Raw genomic sequence first — 18,455 nt, forward strand, 5'->3', positions numbered from 1 at the left:
CCTACTGCCTATAGTCTGGGAAACTCACTAAACACAAATGTATCTTTGAAAAAAATGTCTGAGGTTTGGAGTGTCCCGCTGGCAATCCATACATTTTCAAAACAAGAAAATGGTGTTGTCTGCTTAATATAAGGAATTTGAAATGTTTTATACTTTTACTTCTATTTTTGAAACTTAAGTATATTTGAGTAATTACATTTACTCTTGATACTTAGTATTTTTAAATCCAAAAAAGTTTGGACTTTTACTCAAGTTGTATTGTACTGTGTGACTTTAACTTTTGGTACTTTTTCCACCCCTGGTCCTTGCTGGACGTCCACTGAATCTGATGGAGGGACCAGGGTTGGGAAAAGAAGTGGCATCCGGTTGGATCTGCAGAGGAGATCTCTCTCTCTCGTCAACCCTTCTGTCCTCACAGTGGTCGGTCTGTCTTGAGGTTTAACTCATGTGGGTGGAGCTGTGTAAATGTTTTGGATAATTTCTTTGCTTGGATGGCTTTTTGGCTCAGGTTGTCAGATTTTGTCAGATTGTCCAGAGTCAGGCGGGTTTATCGCACAACAACATCTACGATGCTGCGGACAGATACTAGAGGGTTCCATTAACAAATAAAGCATCGTGTCAATCAATGTTACAGAAGATTAAACTAAAGCAGCCTATAATGGGCAACCAACTTAAGAAATATGTATCTGTATCACTATTATCCCCACTTGTTTTATACACAGGGATGTTCTAGATTGTAGGAAATAAATTACTTTGAGATCCAGGAGCCATTCCCACCAGAATTAGCAGGACAATTAGACCAACAATTATTGCACTCAAAACCAGAAACACTATCATTATGAACATGACAGTAAATGGCACTTCCATTTAAATAGTTGTGGCATGCTCCATGATGACTGCCTAGGAACTGGCCTCTAGAAACAACTCCACAACCAGCATACAAGGAAGCAAAACCACACCCCTGTGACGTACACATGGGCATCTGCCAATAAAGGTATTTTCCCCCAACAAAACACACACACAAACACTACTGAGAGACAAAGCAGTCCATGCCATGGCTTACACCCTTGGGTTTCCAATCCAATTTGAGGCCAAGGAGGAAGTCAATAGTTTCCTTTAGATAAGTTGTTGTTGCACACTAGTCACTAAATGTTTTCCTATCGACCCACAGTGCTTCAAAGCATCCATGGTAAAAGGCTTCTACTTGTCTCTCTCATATCTAATGTAATTATCTCCATGGACTGGCCAGCTAATGTTTCATTGACAATAGTCTCTCTCTCTCCATAATGGCTCCTCTGAAGGAGTGGCACAGCTGACACAGATGGGCACAAACTAAGTAAACATACTAATATCCTGCTACTACAGTGAAACTACCACAGAGAAATTTAAGTAGAAAATAGAGACATATTTGTTCAACCAGTGGTTGTTTTGTAAACAAGCTATTGAAAATTCAAAGTCTGATTAAGTGACCATGGTCACATTTCATTTAAAGGCCCAGTTGAACATTCTTTGGGATGTAATTTCATCTGGCATTTTAATCACTGGTGAGATGATTTAGATTTTTTTTAGGGCTTCACAAATAACTCTAAATGTAAAAACAATGTAATAGCACCTCATCCTTGATGAATAAATGGCTCCGGAAATAATTTAGATGAGACATGCATTTAACTGGCCTGTGTTGCACAGTATGTGGCCTGCCTGTCGGCTGATGTTGGCTCTGCAACATCAATGTAACTTTTTTTTCTGAGACCTTGGCGTGCAATGCTCAATGTGCTACCTTAAAAAATCTGCAAGTTCTACTTTTGGGGATTGTGCCCTTTTACACCATTTTACCACTGTTGGTAAAACATTGCCTATTTCTATTGCCAATGTTATTTAATTGTTATTGTCTTCCTCTGGTAATTTCATATGAACAGGGATGATGTTCTTTGAACGTTATTAATAAACAGCTGAAAAAAAGAATGAAGGAGCTATGTTTACCAATCTAAGAAATTACCATCACACTACACACTGCCCTATCCCATCTGTACAAAAGGAATACCTATGTAAGAATGCTGTTCATTGACTAGAGCTCAACATTCAACACCATAGTACCCTCCAATCTCATTATCAAGCTGAAGGCCCTGGGTCTCAACCCCACCCTGTGCAATTGGGTCCTGGACTTTCTGATGGGCTGCCCCCAGGTGGTGAAGGTAGGAAACAACTTCTCCACTTCGCTGACCCTCAACACTGGGGCCCCACAAGGGTGCGTGCTCGGCCCCCTCCTGTACTCCCTGTTCACCCATGACTGCGTGGCCATGCACGCCTCCAACTCAATCATTAAGTTTGCAGATGACACAACATTAGTGGGCTTGATTACCAACAACGACGAGACAGCCTACAGGGAGGAGGTGAGGGCAATCAGAGTGTGGTGTCAGGAAAACAACCTCTCACTCAACGTCAACAAAACAAAGGAGATGATCGTGGACTTCAGGAAACAGAAAGTGGAGCACAGCAGTGGAGAAGGTGGAAAGTTTTAAGTTCCTTGGTGTACACATCACAGACAAACTGAAATGGCCCACCCACACAGACAGTGTGGTGAAGAAGGTGCAAAAGCATCTCTTCAACCTCAGGAGGCTGAAGAAATTTGTCTTGTCACCCAAAACCCTGAAAAACTTTTACAGATGCACAATCGAGAGGATCCTATCAGGCTGTATCACAGCCTGGTACGGCAACTGCACCGCCTTGTGCAGGTGCGGTCTGCACAATACATCACCAGGGGCAAACTACCTGCCCTCCATGACACCTACAGCACCCGATGTCACAGGAAGGCCAAAAAGATCATCCGAGCCACTGCCTGTTCACACCGCTACCATCCAGAAGGTGAGGTCAATACAGGTGCATCAAAGCTGGGACCAAGAGACTGAAAAACAGCTTCTATCTCAAGGCCACCAGGCTGCTGAACAGCCATCACTAACTCAGAGAGGCTGCTGCCTACATTGAGACCCAACCACTGGCCACTTTAATACATGGATCACTAGTCACTTTATACAATGCCACCCTAAATAATGCCACTTTAATAATGTTTACATATCTTACATTACTCATAACACATGTATATACTGTATTTTATACATCTATTGCACCTTGCCTGTGCTGTTCGGCCATCGCTCATCCATATACTTAAATGTACATATTCTCATTCACCTCTTTAGATTTGTGTGTATTAGGTAGTTGTTGGGGATTGTTAGATTACTTGTTAGATATTACTGCACTGTTGACAAATACAATTGTATTTTATTTGAAATAAAATACCTATTTTCTCAAATGTTTTGACTTAGTTTGACCAGTCACCATAAAAACCCTTAAAAAAAAAACTGGAAGCCATCCTGATAGAACTCATAATGAATAAACACAATGAATCGACATTATGCTGGTCTCATTGCTCTTATTTATGATAATAAATGATAACACTCTAACTCTGTCAAGGAATGTAAAACCTCCTTTTCCCTTCATCTGCTGATGATGACGTTATACTGCAGATCCTGAGGTGACGTTGCTTTGTCTCGCGAGTTTATGGAAAACAAATCCAGACGCTCTCTCAGGCCCCCCTTCCCACGCCCAGTGCGCTGTGGGATAGTGGCACTATAAAGTATATCCTCTCTCGGAGAAAGATAAGAAGCCCGAGACAGGAGGGGATGAAGATGGCGGACGCCAAGCAAAAAAGGAACGAACAGTTGAAACGGTGGTTAGGGTCGGAGACAGACATCGAGCCTCCTATTCTGAAAAAGAAGAAGGCGAAGGTGAAGTTCGACGATGGCGCCGTGTTTTTGGCTGCCTGCTCAAGCGGCGATACCGAGGAGGTGCTCCGAATGATTGACCGGGGTGCTGACATCAACTACGCCAATGTAGACGGTCTGACTGCCCTCCACCAGGTTTGTCTTTTTCAACTATAAGCCTAGACACTTCCCATACAAGAGCACGACAACCATATGTCTTGCCAAAGATCGTAGCTAACGTTACCTCCTGCCACAGTAATGGAGAATGAAGTAATTCCTGCTAAAGCTCAGTCTGTTTACCTAGCACGCCCGTCTTTTTTTTAGACGAGACAGGGCCATTTCATTTGTTGGGCTGTGTTGATTGAATTGGATCAGAAGCGAAGGGGTGGTTAAACTCATAAAATATCTGATTGGTAGCTATCCTGTTTGAGCTAGCTAGGTATGTTTAAATGCATTCGTAGCTTAGCTAATGTTATATGGATTGTTAGCTATTTGGTCTTCGTTTATCAGCAACTGATTCAAACATCCAATAGTCAGGAAGAATGACGTTGTCTTGCTTGCTAACATTTAACCAGCCACTTGGGTGGTGCAGTTAGCATAGCTAATTAACGTCAGCCAGTTACAGGCACAGCCCAGATCTGCAAACCATTATTGGAACTGATCTGCCGCCTTGCTCTGGCTAACCTGTGTAAACTATGAAAGATAGCTTAACTCCGTATTGTTGTTTAACAAATACCCCTTTATTAGTCGTTGGCGAGGTTAAAACTGCAGCCAATTGTGTTATTTGAGTCAATAGGAAGTACAGAAAAGTAACACTTTTTTGTTAGTTGATAGCCAGCTAGCCAACTTGTAGCAAGCTAGCACAACTAACGTTAGCTAACCTGTGGAAAGAATGTTTAGCTAGCCAGTGCAGTGGCACTGTTCGTTACCAAGCATAAGCTTGACTGCAGTCGGTTGGCAGTAAAACTCCATTCAAATTAAATTCAGATGTCAGCTTGGATCACGTCGAAACTGTAACATGCAACAATATTTTACAATATGTTTAGCTACTGTAGCTATGCCGCAGTCTCTAGACTAAAGGGCAGGACAACTAATTTAACGAGCTACAGTCATGACACATTTATATTTTCAAGAAACATTATGTAACTAACCAGTCTAACTCAATTATCATACAACAGCCCACTAACGTGTTACTAGCCTCAGTAGCCAAGTCTTTTGACATTATGTTGCTACTCCTATTATTTTAATAATACTATTGTAGCAATTTGATAACGTTACAATTTGTACCCACATTTTGTAATTTCTAGTGATATATATATATATTATTACACTACAGATTACACATGTATCACAATGCATTTGGCCTAGTTTCTGTTGCTGCTGTAAGGTGGGCACATCCTAGTTATTGTGATATATGGAGGCTATAGCTATGCATGGATCTGTGTAATTGTATTGTAAGCTCTCTGCATGGATTGGCAATCATCAACTTGTGATGTTTCAAAGTAGTTAGGAAAGTCTACTTTTAAAATAGCCTAGCTAACTAACATTCTTAGCTTAACACTAAGTAAATGCTCAGAATTAGAATCATATGCTCATTTTATAAAGATTGTTACACTTTGGAATTGGCTATTGGCTCTGAATTAGGCTAGCTAGCATATATCCTGCAGATGTGTTTGGATTGCAATGTTGCATTACTGACATGGGTTTTTCTGCACAGTAAACTGTTCTGCAGTCTGATAACAGCTGACACATTCTCTCTGAGAGATGTGAGGTTTACATGTCAATACCTGTCACTTTCAGCTGTGTGAAAGAAGCCAATCCTAGGTTTTTGGGCTGTTAATATTATTAGTCAACACTTTAGCCTATGTTATGGCAGGTGGAGCACCAGCCTGTTACCTTGAATACTGACAACCAAAACAGAGTGCCTGTGGAAGCCAGAACTCTAAGTCAGGGGAAAGTGTTTTTAAAACAGATACTGCACATTAACATTTTACGCCATGCCATTGTTTTGTCATTGTAACATGTTCATTGTCCAACGGTTTTCACACTGGCGTAAATGCAAAATTGAGAAAATGTAGGCCTGCCTGGCTCCCCAAATGCGTTTTAGTAAAGTCAGAATGAATCATGGTTTATTGAAGTCTTGCATACTCAGTGTCTTGAACCTTACATCTACAATGATCTCATCACCCAGATGTCCTGTTTGCTAAGTGATGCATCACCTGCTCTTTCTCATAAGTAGTGTGATGTGTGCACCTTTTTATAAACTGTTATTGCCGGGCAAGGCTGTATCCCCCAAGGCTGATCTCGGGGTGTGGAAGTGGTGCCATATCTCTAGAATAGATGCTGCTGTATTACAAGTTAATTTTAGGTGGGGGAATTCACACAAATTACTTTGTCTTGTCAGACATTTAGTCCCTGACTAGTAGTACATGTCTATTACTTAGGGCTGGGCGATATGGCCAAAATATTATCACTGTATTTTAATAAAAATGGACGTTATTTGACAGTATAAAAAAACGTTTTTAATAATGCAAGTTCTACATTTGCTTTGAGTAGTGAGTGACCCTAGGGTGGCAACACAAACATTCTAAGTGATTTCAATGGGTCTTTCTCCATTCTGATTGTTTTATACTGTTCAATTCAACCCCAAAAATGTCATTTTCATACATTTCTACATTTAAGATCATTTCCACACTGCCACGATATGGGCAAGCAATCTGGACCTTATTTTTAACCAAATGTTGCAATTTGACTTGCGATTTAACCCAAGTGTTTTGCTCTAACTCTTGGAATCATGGAAATAGAATGTCTATTCTAATTATATAGTTAGAATATAATAGTGGTCACTTTTAATAGTGTTTGACATGACAATTAATTAAAATGCCAGGGAGGAGTTATTGTGACAGGGTGGGAACTAAAGTGTTGATAGGTGTTTCTTAAGGGACCCTATAATCTTTGGCTACATTTAATGTTTTCTCTTAGCTCTTTCATGCAGCTAAAATATTCTTGCTTTGTGTATTCCTCTTTAATTTCGAAAATACTGTTGCACAAACATGCTGATTTAGGTCTACCCCATCAATGGTATTATCAGGCTGTATGGCTAATTACACTTGCTCTTACTCAGTACATTTATTAGCTAGTGATTAGCATTAGCGGCTAACAAGATTTAGGAACAACTTGCCAAGAAAAGACAAACTAGCTGTTTGCAGATGTAAGAAACGCAAGCTAATAGTGTATTTATAGAATGGTAGTAGATTTATATGAAGAAGCAAAGTGACAACTGCATCGTTGTCATCAACAGTGCTGCATTGACCATGCAGACTGAACACAAGTGTCTCGTGGTAGAGGAACAACAAATGTGCTCCTTGAGTGACAGGAGCCGGGGCTAGGTCTGTGTGGAATGCGGCATAAAGGGATGACTCGAGTTGCGAAGTAAACTATAAAAATGGACGTTACACACTGCGTATCACATTTAACAAAACAAACATTCAAATACTGTTATAGAAGGTAAAGTAAAAACCCAAACTGGTCCGTGCATCAATACTGGTATATCGCAAAAAACAGTATACCGCCCAGCCCTACTCTTAAAACCTCTTACAGCTACCCCCTACTTTTTTCAATTTCCGCCTGAAGACATACCCAAATCTAACTGCCTGTAGCTCAGGCCCAGGACCAAGGATATGCATATTCATGGTTTCATTTGAAAGAAAAAACTCTGAAGTTTGTGTAAATGTGAATTAAATGTAGGAGAATATAACACAATAGATCTGGTTTAGATAATACAATGAAAAAAACATAAGTTTTTTTCATTTTTATTGTATAATTTAAAATGAACTAGACAAAACAAACATTCAGATAGGATGATGGGGACAATTTCAGTGAAAAACATAAGAGGGCAACAGTACTTGTGCAAAGTTTCAGAATTATAACTTCCAAAATGAGTGTGCTACATGACATTTATCATGAAGTCACCCAGGTGTCCCACACAAGTAGCCCAAATGTGGCCAAATTGGTGAAGGTATCCATTTTGAATGGCATAACTATATACAAAATACCAAAATTGTATTCTAACACCCCCCAAAATGGAGAAAAAACATGAAAAAATATATATACATTTACAAAATAACACTTTCAATATTTGGAAGACCCTCAGTCCTCTACACAATATTGTGCTGCTGATGCCAGGTGCAATAGCAGTCTCTTTCTGCTGTAAAGCAGAGGGTCACCAAGCATGTGGTGCAGGTGATGGTGGACTTTTGCAAAGAACACAGCGACGCCTCCATGCTGTGCCCTTTTGGCCCTGAGGCACATCATGCCTGCAGAAATGCATTTGGGCAGATGAACACCACTTGTGGCAGGAGCTGGATGAACCAGCTTCAGTGGGGGATGGACACCTTGGCACTGGGGGCTCCCATTTGGAGTCGGTGTCACTGGGAAATAAAATGTTCAATTAGAATAGTTTCACATATGAGCCCTGTTATCAACATGTATAATAAACAGATATATATATATGATATAGAGTACAGGGAACATAACATTGAATATATTATTATAGACCTGCTAGATCTGTCTTTATTATATTACAACAGACCAGCTGTATCTACTGTCTCCATTTCACTTTGGCCATTGTCGTGGGCCTGCCCTCCTCTCAACAGCCTCAAATAGGCTATTTCATGTGGGGGTGGGGTGGGGCGGCAGACACACGCATCTCGGCCATGCTCCCTCTAATCCACAATACGTGTATATATACACACAAACATAGGCTATGGGTCATAATCATACATACAAACATACCCACAATGTATAGCCAACGTGTACTTTACACATTTCATTACATTTTTATAAATTGCTACTAAAATAAAATAAAAAATAATATTTTATATTATTAATTTCAAACAATGGCATTAGCATGAGAAGAACTTACCAGTCCAAAACGATGTCCTCTCCATTCAAAAAATATTCCTCCATTTGGGAATCGCTAAATGAATCGTCCCTCAACAATCTGTCTCACTTTCCCGCTCAATTTCTTCTAAAACTGTGTCTACATCTGTATATCTAGACTTAGATTTAGCTTTCCCTGATTTAGTCGCCATACTGGTTGATATATAAACAGCTGAAGATGCGCTTTACCAAAACAATGCTGTGCGTAACATGCGTGACTCCTTCCGGTATGAATCTTCAATGGCGAATGACCCTCTTTACGCCGGAGTTTACTACATGGGTTGGTCTTCCAACACAAACATTACATATAGCCAATGAGCTGAGGTAAACGGCAATCTACCCAGCTAGATTTCAAGACGATCAGTGGTCATTGGGTTAAAATACAGTCAATCAACGAAACAGCGGTCATACCATTGGTACACAACGATTTCATTACTTGTTGTCTTCAAATCGGTTTCTGTCAGTCAATACGTCCCGCGAAATGACCCATCAGGTTTGGTTGTGTTACAAACAAACCATCAGGTTTGGTTGTGTTACAAACAAACCAGTTGATTGCAATGAAACCAAACATGACTGGAAAAGTCATGTTTAGTGTGTGTATTTACATCGAATGTGTCGTCAAATGGAATGCGACGGGGTTTCACGAAACAAGCGGTTCACAAAATGTTTTGTGTTAAGCTATAAAAATGTATTTTATCAAACAAAAGACCATTCATTGTGTAACAATGAGCATTGGGATTGCAAACAGGAAGATCGTCAAAGCTAAACTATTTATTTTATTGCAATTTGTGATGTTACGCCTGTGCTGGTTGAAATAGTTTTTTTTTATGGGGCTTTGTTCTCAGATAATCGCATCGTATTCTTTCGCGGTAAATCCTTTTTTAAATATGACAACGCAGTTGGATTAGCAAGATTCTAGGCTTTCGACCCATGTGAGACACTTGTATTTTCATGAATGTTTAATATGACTATTTATGTAGCGCTCACCGTATGTTGTCAAATTTAATCTCGCTAACTAACAGGTTCGGTGCGCAGAGAGGTTAATCAGCCTGCCTTTAGGGTGTCTGAGTTGGGCTTCCTTTCAAATGCTCACTGGGTGAAAACATTGCCTTTTTTTGGACCAGAGTCCGCTCCAGGGACAAGCAGAGTTAGGAAAGCATTTGCGACGCGGTGTTGGAGACCTAACCATGTCTGGAGAGACTTGGAGCAGCTTTGTTTGTGTTCCAGCATGTGATCCTTGGCTTCAGGGTCTTGGAAAAGAGTTGACGGCAAATTTAGAGATTGGCGTTTAGCGTGCTAATCCTAGGATTTCAGGAAGATCGGGCTGATGTTGGTTTGCTCAAACCAACAGAGATTTGGTTTAGGGATGTGCACTGTTATCTGAATATCTGAACAGACGTTGGTATTAGAATACTTTTGAGAGTTCATTTTAGGGCCCAAAAAATGTATAGGCCTATATTAACACTGAAATAATTTTCTAAATGTAAAATATCCATGTGACATTGTTACATGCAAGAATATACCATGACATTTCAAATTATACATTTAATAAAAACAAACCTTTCATTGTAGTTTTTATGACGTTCTCCCCATAAAGACTGGTAGCATTCAGGTGTTTGTTGGCCAATCAAAGTGGCTCATTGGATGGGGAGTTCACTATTGCAATGCAAGATGGAATACAATTATGTGAGTGAAATGTGGCCTCAATTAGCCTAGCTAGCTATAGTTGGCTAGCTTTAGCTTCTCTAGGCTACTCCAGTCAAGATGGGTGCTGTTATATGGGATGATAAATAACATTGTGGCTTTTACAAGCTAGGTAGTCTTGGCTGTAGATGAGTAGCATCGCTCTCTGCCTCAGTCTGCTCATTCCCATCTCACCGGCACCTCCACAGCTCCCCCGTGCAGCAGTGTTCAAGTTTTTTAAAAACGTAACAAAATGCATGTAATCCAGATATCCGACAAATCTAATTTGATTGGACACGTGCCAAATACAACTTTCCCAACCTCGCAGAGTTAAAAAAAAAAAAAAAAAAAAAAAAAAAAGTTGAAACATATTTGCTGTTAAAAATATCTTGATACCGTTTGAATAATTACATTTTTGCTAACCCCCATCTAATGTGGCTCAGTCTGGGTTGCCTCTTTGTTTTGGTTGCCATGTTAATTGTCCCTGATTGCTTTGCTAATCATTATCCACATTAGGAATCTCTGCCTTCAAGGAGTAGGGCCAATTGGCTTAGAGAATCAGTTGTCAGAATGAATGGTTAATGACTCTCCCAAAGTGGGATGGACTCCCCTCCTATTAGCAGGAGGCCAGTAGTGGTAATGCACCCTAGTCCCGGTCTTGAATGGAACTAAACCAAACAGTAAGTCAATTCTCCCCAATACGCCACTACCCACCCCCCATTCATTGTAAACAAGCCTCATATTTTCATTGGTCCCTAACAAGTCTTCCACGAAAACATCTTTATTAGGTGTATAGGGTTAGTCACCTGCCAGTGGTTTGACTAGCCTTTTTATTAATAGTCAATCATTGTGCCACGATTCACCACTACTGTAATAATTGGCTTAGTCGTGAGACTACTGTGGCTTTAACATAACTCTAATGCTACTACCACGCAGGTGCCCGAGTGACCACTGACCAGCCAGGCAGTGTAGGCTAATTGACATGGTAGAGTGGCAAGTCTCCTTTCAGTTTCAGCTGTAGAGCTGTTATTTTATCTGCAACAATTGTTTATGGGGGTTGTCGGGTGCTGATGACATCAGCGGCCATTGACATGCCCTGAACCATGTCCCTTCCTTGTGACAAGGCAGTGACCTCTAGCTTTGATTGTAACAATGCTTTACAAGGAGGGTCACTCACTCCTCCTTGGGTGCAGTGACTGCACTGCACTCCCGCCACTTCTGAGTGCCAGGTTATAAATACCACCTGCATCAGTTCTTCTCAGTATAGATTGTTTGTGGAGATGATTCTAAGTTTGGGTATGAGTCACCGCCACACATACTCTGGACCGCTTAGCTTTGTACTGGAGGCCTGGCATGCATTTGGAGTTTGTGGACAGTCTGGCTTGAAAGGGTTTGTCTGTGTGGAACAGATATCACCTACTAGTCACTGAACAATGGCCTCTGATGTTCACCTTTTGTTGTGAATGACCACCACTGTTCTTAACTATGGACCTGGAGGACTAGGCCTATTTGGTTGATTTGAAACTTTGTTAATCAGAATTGGGTGTGTTAAGGCTTCCGCATGCTACCAGTTTGGAATAGTTGTGATAATATATGCACAAACATTTTGTGACGCTTTGGACTTCAGTGAGGGTTTTTTCGGCTGGTTGGGCACTTTTTACATAAAAAAACAATTTTCTCCCCTCTGGAGGCAATTTGAAGCTGGCGACTACGCCCCTTCGTCTGATTGGCCAACCGTAGGGATTCTTCAATAAAAGATTACTTGTTTTTCTTAACCACACTAGCGTCCCACCTGGCCAACATCCAGTGAAATTGCAGAGCGCCAAATTCAAAAACAGAAATGCTCATTATAAAACTTCATAAAACATAAGTGTTATACATAGGTTTAAAGATTTTTTTATTTTTATTTTACCTTTATTTAACTAGGCAAGTAAGTTAAGAACAAATTCTTATTTTCAATGACGGCCTCGGAACAGTGTTCAGGGGCAGAACGACAGATTTGTACCTTGTCAGCTTCTTGTCAAGAAGATTTCAAGAAGGCTTTACTGCGAAAGCATACCATGCGATTATCTGAGAACAGCGGCCAGCAGACAAATCATTACAAACAGTAACCAGCCAAGTAGAGTTACACAAGTTAGAAATAGAGAAAATGAATCACTTACCTTTGATCTTCATATGGTTGCACTCAGACATTAATTATTCAATTAATGTTATTTTTGTTTGATAGTCTCTTTATATCCAAATACCTCTGTTTTGTTCGCTTTCTTCAGTAATCCACAGGCTCAAACTCAGTCACAACAGGCGGATGAAAAATCCAAATAGTATCCGTAAAGTTTGTAGAAACATGTCAAATGATGTTTATAATCATACCTAAGGTTGTTTTTAGTCTAAATAATTGATTATATTTCAACCGGACAATAACGTTGTCGATATAAAAGGTAAACAAGAAAGGCGCACACTCGGTTGTGCGCATGGAAAAAGCTATGAGACACGGTAGTGTCCACTCATTCAGAGGTCTTACTCCCTCATTTTTCAGAATACAAGCCTGAAACAATTTCTAAAGATTGTTGACATCTAGTGGAAGGCATAGGAAGTGCAATTTGAGTCCAAAGTCAATGGATACTGTAAAGGCATTCAATAGAACTATAAAATAAAACTACTTCCTGGATGGATTTTTCTCCGTTTTTTGCCTGCCAAATCAGTTCTATTATACTCAACATTATTTTAACAGTTTTGGGAACTTTAGTGTTCTATCCAAATCTACCAATTATATGCATTTCCTTGCTTCTGGGCCTGAGTAGCAGGCAGTTTTCTTTGGGCACGCTTTTCAAACAAAATTCAGAATGCTGCCCCCTATCCTAGTGAAGTTAATGCACATCCCCCCCCCCCCCCCCCCCCCCCCCCCCCATGAAGTACTGAATCAAACCTCTTAGATGTAAAACTGTGTGACTAAGAACTTGGCAAAAATGAATGTCAAATTTGAGTTGTCATAAAATTCTTAGATTAATTCTGAATATTTGGCTACGGTGTCTTTTTCTAGGTTTTCATGCGAAAGTCTTTAAGGGAGTATGTGAGCACACTCGTTCGGCTACCTGAGTTTGACGAGGCACCAGCCGAACTGAAGCATGCTGACGTCTTTACTGCTGGGGCACAAGCCCTCACATCCTGCAGCCCTCTAGGACCACTGAGTAAATTTGTAAACCAGAATTGTAACGCTTTCCACACAGTTGCTCTCCAGAGGTGAGGGGTGGAGAGGAGGTACAGGGAGTTGTGAATGAGGGGGCAGGACTGGAGAAAGATGTTTGTAGATATGCACTGGATGGGTAGCATTCCGGTTCTGTCGTCCTGGCCCGTGCATTCCTCGCATGACAGTTGGTGGAAACCATGGCAAAGGGAGAGCAGAGCAGGCATTCCTCAGCTGTCACCTAACCCCCCCACACACACACACACACACACACACAGTCCTACCCTCCTGTTTCTGCCCTGCCTGCCAGCCGCTCCCCAGGCAATGCCAGGACCCAGCTGACTGCTGCATACTTTGCAGGCATGGCCTACACAGGGAAACAACAGGCGTATTCACCCATATCTGGCCTTTCTCTTGAGTCATCCACATTGTATATCATTGGTAATGCACTTAGTGTATATAGTCTAGCTGGTACAGTTATTGTCAAAGGATTACATTTTTACTGGATCATCAAAATAGCTTTTTGTAAGTTGTGGTTTTGACGTCACGGTGAAGGTTTTACGACATCATTGGGTTAGGCTCGATAAAATGCCAACTGTTCACTTTTTTACCATATCAGTTTACATTCCACGCCCTCACTATCGGTGTGTGAACTCTAACAATGTAACCATGGCAACGTCTCATGCCAAGTTGCTAGCGGATTGGCGGCCGATTCCCGTACATACGGAGTTACATAACCACTGACTGAGCAGAGTAGCCAGCAGCAGTTTAGAATCACATGGACTGCATGAATCTTGAAATGGAACCTATGCAGACAGCAGTGCATGAGGCCCTCACTGTAGTTCCATCCAAAGCAGCACCAGTTACATTAACACATTACATAATTGCTCCAGCCCCAACCCTGAGATTCTCAGCTGTGGCAGAGGCTCCCAGTCAGCCAATGAGAGCCGGGGGGGGGGGGCTGTCTCATGGCAGGAAGCATAGATTCGACTTTCAGTAGAGGTGTTGAGATGTTTTTGTTGCTTGAATTGAATCTCTTGATTAAATTTGGAAAATGTACTTGTTGACTTGATATTTTGAAGGTCTGGCCTTGTAAAGTGTTGTCTTCACACAGATCCTATTGCTGAAATATTATGTTCTGGAACATTTCTTTCACCAGTCATGCGGCACTCTTTTATTCTTAAGGCTGTAAACTCACTTACCCTGGTGGGAAGCGGAGAGCGTTTTGGTTTACCACGGATCACCTGATCTGAAGTGAGAATTGTGTGTCAGGACCTGAAAGTGCCGCCCAATTAGTGCTAAATTTAAGTTGATTTGGGGTGAAACGAGCTGTGTGACTTTTGATGACGGGGGAGCACCGTGTTCCTCATTACTAGGGACATTTGTCGTTGTTCACCTTGGAAGATCATCAAAGGAATGCCGAACAAGACTGAATACTTTCAGTCAGTTTTATTCACCCCCATACCAAGGCCCAGAAGATAGACATCATTCTCTACCTTTTCCTGTAGCTGTCACTCAAACAATGTCACTCCGAGCCGGTTTTCTCATTGAAGGTGTCTATTCCTAGCCCTAAACCAAAGTTTGAGGTGGCCTGTTTGGCAGTGGACTGGGTATGCAGGCGCTGTGCGAACACAGCACATGGCACTGTTTGGTTTGTGGAGGATGGGACTCTTACTGTGGAAGGCCCCACTTCCTTTGTTGAAACCATTCTGAGGAATGGTCAGAAACCCCTGCCTCTGGTGTTGGGCCCTGTCAACAGAGGCTGTTTAGCCCTACCAAAGGTCAGTGCCATTACAAATGGCAGCTCTGAATGAAATGTAATTGTAGCCATTGGTTTATGGTGAAGGGGGTACTGTACAGCAGCTGGATGACCTTATTTGTTATGCGATCGTGGTGAGAATTCGTCACTGTTTAAGACATTAAACATTTGGTCGTTTTTGGAGAACTTTGTAAAAATCCACACTACTTTGGTGGTTGAGGTGAGTTTAGCCGTTACTATTTAAAGCTCTTGATGTACTTCTGGTAGAAAGGCACTATAGAAATCCTCTATTATAAGAAAAATATTTCAACCACCCCTTTTTTGTTGTAGATGAAATTTAGGCTTTCTAATTGACCTGCCCAAAGGCAGTGATTCATGCATTTATAATGCACAGAGCAGATTGAGAATACATTAATGTCACTCAGTTATTTATTTTTTGGAATGAAGAAAATCTGAATCGTATTACTTTATGCGTTCAGTCGTCTGTCTTGTAGAAAGGTTAATGGCAAATACAGTGATGTTTTCATAACCGAAGCAGTCGATTGCTTGTCAGTTTTTATGGACACTAGTGCATTAATAACATAATTCAAGTGTTACGGGTCACCCAACCCAATGTTGATTCAACGTTGCCTCTGAATCATCAGCATAACCGTCACGGGCCTCTGGCTTGTGACCACTGTATTATTAGAAAAGCTCACAGAACTTGCACATTCTACCTGTTTATAATTGGTAGGTCTTGCTCTGTCAGGCGGGCCCTGTCTAAGTTTTCATTGAAGTGTTTCCACAAAACCTATAATCAAGTGCAGGAAGTCCTTGTGTCGTTGCTCTCGGCTGCTTTTCAACATGTCAGGTAGTCTGCTGATCATGACACGTCTGCATGGCTTCCTTGCGCAATGTCACACATATTAGAAAGCAGACACCTTCCATGCCTGTTCAACTTCAGATTTTCTTGGAAAAACGACTCGATGTTATCTCAAATAAAACACATTTAAAATATAGGCATAAATACTAACATTTTCTTGAGACATATTGATACCCAATTTCTTGATGCTTTAATTTGAAAGGGCTCGATTGGTAGGAACTGTGAAGTATTTGAGACTAGCGTCACCGCAGGTTGAAACTGGTTCACCTGGGGTTGTAGGTAGAATTCCTCAGCAGGGGTGTAAACTCGACCCTCTTTTGCCACGTGCTCAGACAGACGTGACAGCCAGGCAGGATGTGGAGACGGACTTGACCTGTCACACATTAGCTACCGATAGGCTAGGTGCTCTGCGGATGTCGGCCATGATCAAGACGAGACAATGAAGCTGGAGACTCGGCTATACATTTAAAGGCAAAGTCACGGTTGATTTGAAACCAGAAGCTACCATTCATCCACACCTGTGTACCACCCTCTCCCACAAGTACATTTTGTGAGCTCTCTTGCTCTCTTTCCTACCCCTCTGCCCCACATCTCCGTCCACACTTGGGCCTTAGCATAGTATTGAGCTGCTGCAAAATGTTAGTGGGATGACTTCAGCAGCGTGTCTGTTTTTATTCACCCTGTGGCAGTCTTCTCTGCTCTAGATTGGTTTTTAAACTATCCCAGGGTTCTTTGCTTTCCAGCAGTCATATGCCTCACTGAGTGTGGGTTTATAACATGCCTTTGAACTGAAAACACCTGGACGCTGAAGACTGTGAATTCCTATGTCTTATGCAGCGGGAGGACAATTAAGCCCAGAGTCTGTTTTGTTGTTGTCCTGGGAGGGAGAAGTTACATTCTTTCTATAATAAACATTAGAAATATGATGGACTTTTTGTTGTTGTAAGCAATGTAAAATGCAGGTGAAATAGTTTTAAAATCAGTTTCTTTGATGGTCTGCATATTGAAAATGCATATTGAAAATGTAGATATCTGAACTCAAACGCGATCCCTGAGGTAAAGCCCTGATTACAGCCTAGGTGAAGGACCATAAGATGTAGGTCTAGAGTATGAGTGAAGGATCTACAACTTACTAGATGTGACAGGCTTCACATCCCTATGTGGTTTCAAAGTGGGCTACTTGCCTTGCCTATAGTCAACCAACCCAGTACGCAACAAACTCTTTTTAGCTACCTTTACAGGCTAACCAGTCTGCCTCTTCCCCTCAGCCTGCGATGGATCTAGTTTTGTACTGAGCCACCACCAGCCTTGTAACTATGTGCCAGTGAAACTGCTGTGTGCAGTTGTGCTGACAGAGGCTTTTAATTATAGTCTGTGGTGTGTGTGTACTGTGCGTGTGTATTTGACTGCAGAGTAAAAGCAGTGGCAGTGAATAGAGCTGCGTGTCTGTGTGTTTGGTTTGTGAGTTTTGATGGCTGCAGGCATTGGACATCATTCAAAACCACTGATTTTATTTAGTATCTCCAGGTACAGTAATTTAGTGGTGCCATTAACACTGCTGAACAGACCAGATTAGGAAACTATTCAGAGCTGGAATTAGAGGTCGACCGACTATGATTTTTCAACGCCGATGACGATTATTGGAGGACCAAAAAATCAGATACCGATTAATCGGCCAATTTTTTTTACTTTTTATTTATTTGTAATAATGACAATTACAACAATACTGAATGAACACTTATTTTAACTTAATATAATACATCAGTAAAAATCAATTTAGCCTCAAATAAATAATGAAACATGTTCAATTTGGTTTAAATAATGCAAAAACAAAGTGTTGGAGGAGAAAGTCAAAGTGCAATATGTGCTATGTAAGAAAGCTAACGTTTAAGTTCCTTGCTCAGAACATGAGAACATATGAAAGCTGGTGGTTACTTTTAACATGAGACAATATACCAAGGTAAGAGGTTTTACGTTGTAGTTAATATAGTATTTATAGGACAATTTTTCTCTACCATTTGTATTTCATATACCTTAGACTATTGGATGTTCTTATAGGCACTTTAGTATTGCCAGTGTAACAGTATAGCTTCCGGCCCTCTCCTCGCTCGAACCAGGAACACAACGACAACAGCCACCCTCGAAGCAGCGATACCCTTGCAGATCAAGGGGAACAACTTTTCCAAGTCTCAGCGAGTGACGTTTGAAACGCTATTAGTGCTCACCCCGCTAACTAGCTGGCCATTTCACATCGGTTACACCAGTCTA

At 41.1% G+C, this 18,455-nt stretch overlaps 1 protein-coding gene across 11 annotated transcripts in view; it reads left to right on the plus strand.

Annotated features, from left to right (window-relative positions):
- The first annotated feature begins 3,602 nt into the window (after positions 1-3,602).
- LOC139393183 (protein phosphatase 1 regulatory subunit 12A-like) overlaps positions 3,603-18,455 on the plus strand; it is a 76,063-nt gene continuing 61,210 nt past the window's right edge. For 8 of the 11 annotated variants that reach the window (XM_071141607.1, XM_071141603.1, XM_071141608.1 and 5 more), the window contains exon 1: positions 3,607-3,914. In XM_071141607.1, the coding sequence (XP_070997708.1) occupies positions 3,678-3,914 (237 nt within the window). In that variant the 5' untranslated portion in view covers positions 3,607-3,677. Of the gene's footprint in view, positions 3,915-18,455 lie in introns of all 11 variants that reach the window. The other 3 variants (XM_071141602.1, XM_071141606.1, XM_071141600.1) reach the window with 2 other exon arrangements.

Source organism: Oncorhynchus clarkii, chromosome 33 (genome assembly GCF_045791955.1).
Source record: "Oncorhynchus clarkii lewisi isolate Uvic-CL-2024 chromosome 33, UVic_Ocla_1.0, whole genome shotgun sequence".
NCBI classification, from domain to species: Eukaryota; Metazoa; Chordata; class Actinopteri; order Salmoniformes; family Salmonidae; genus Oncorhynchus; species Oncorhynchus clarkii.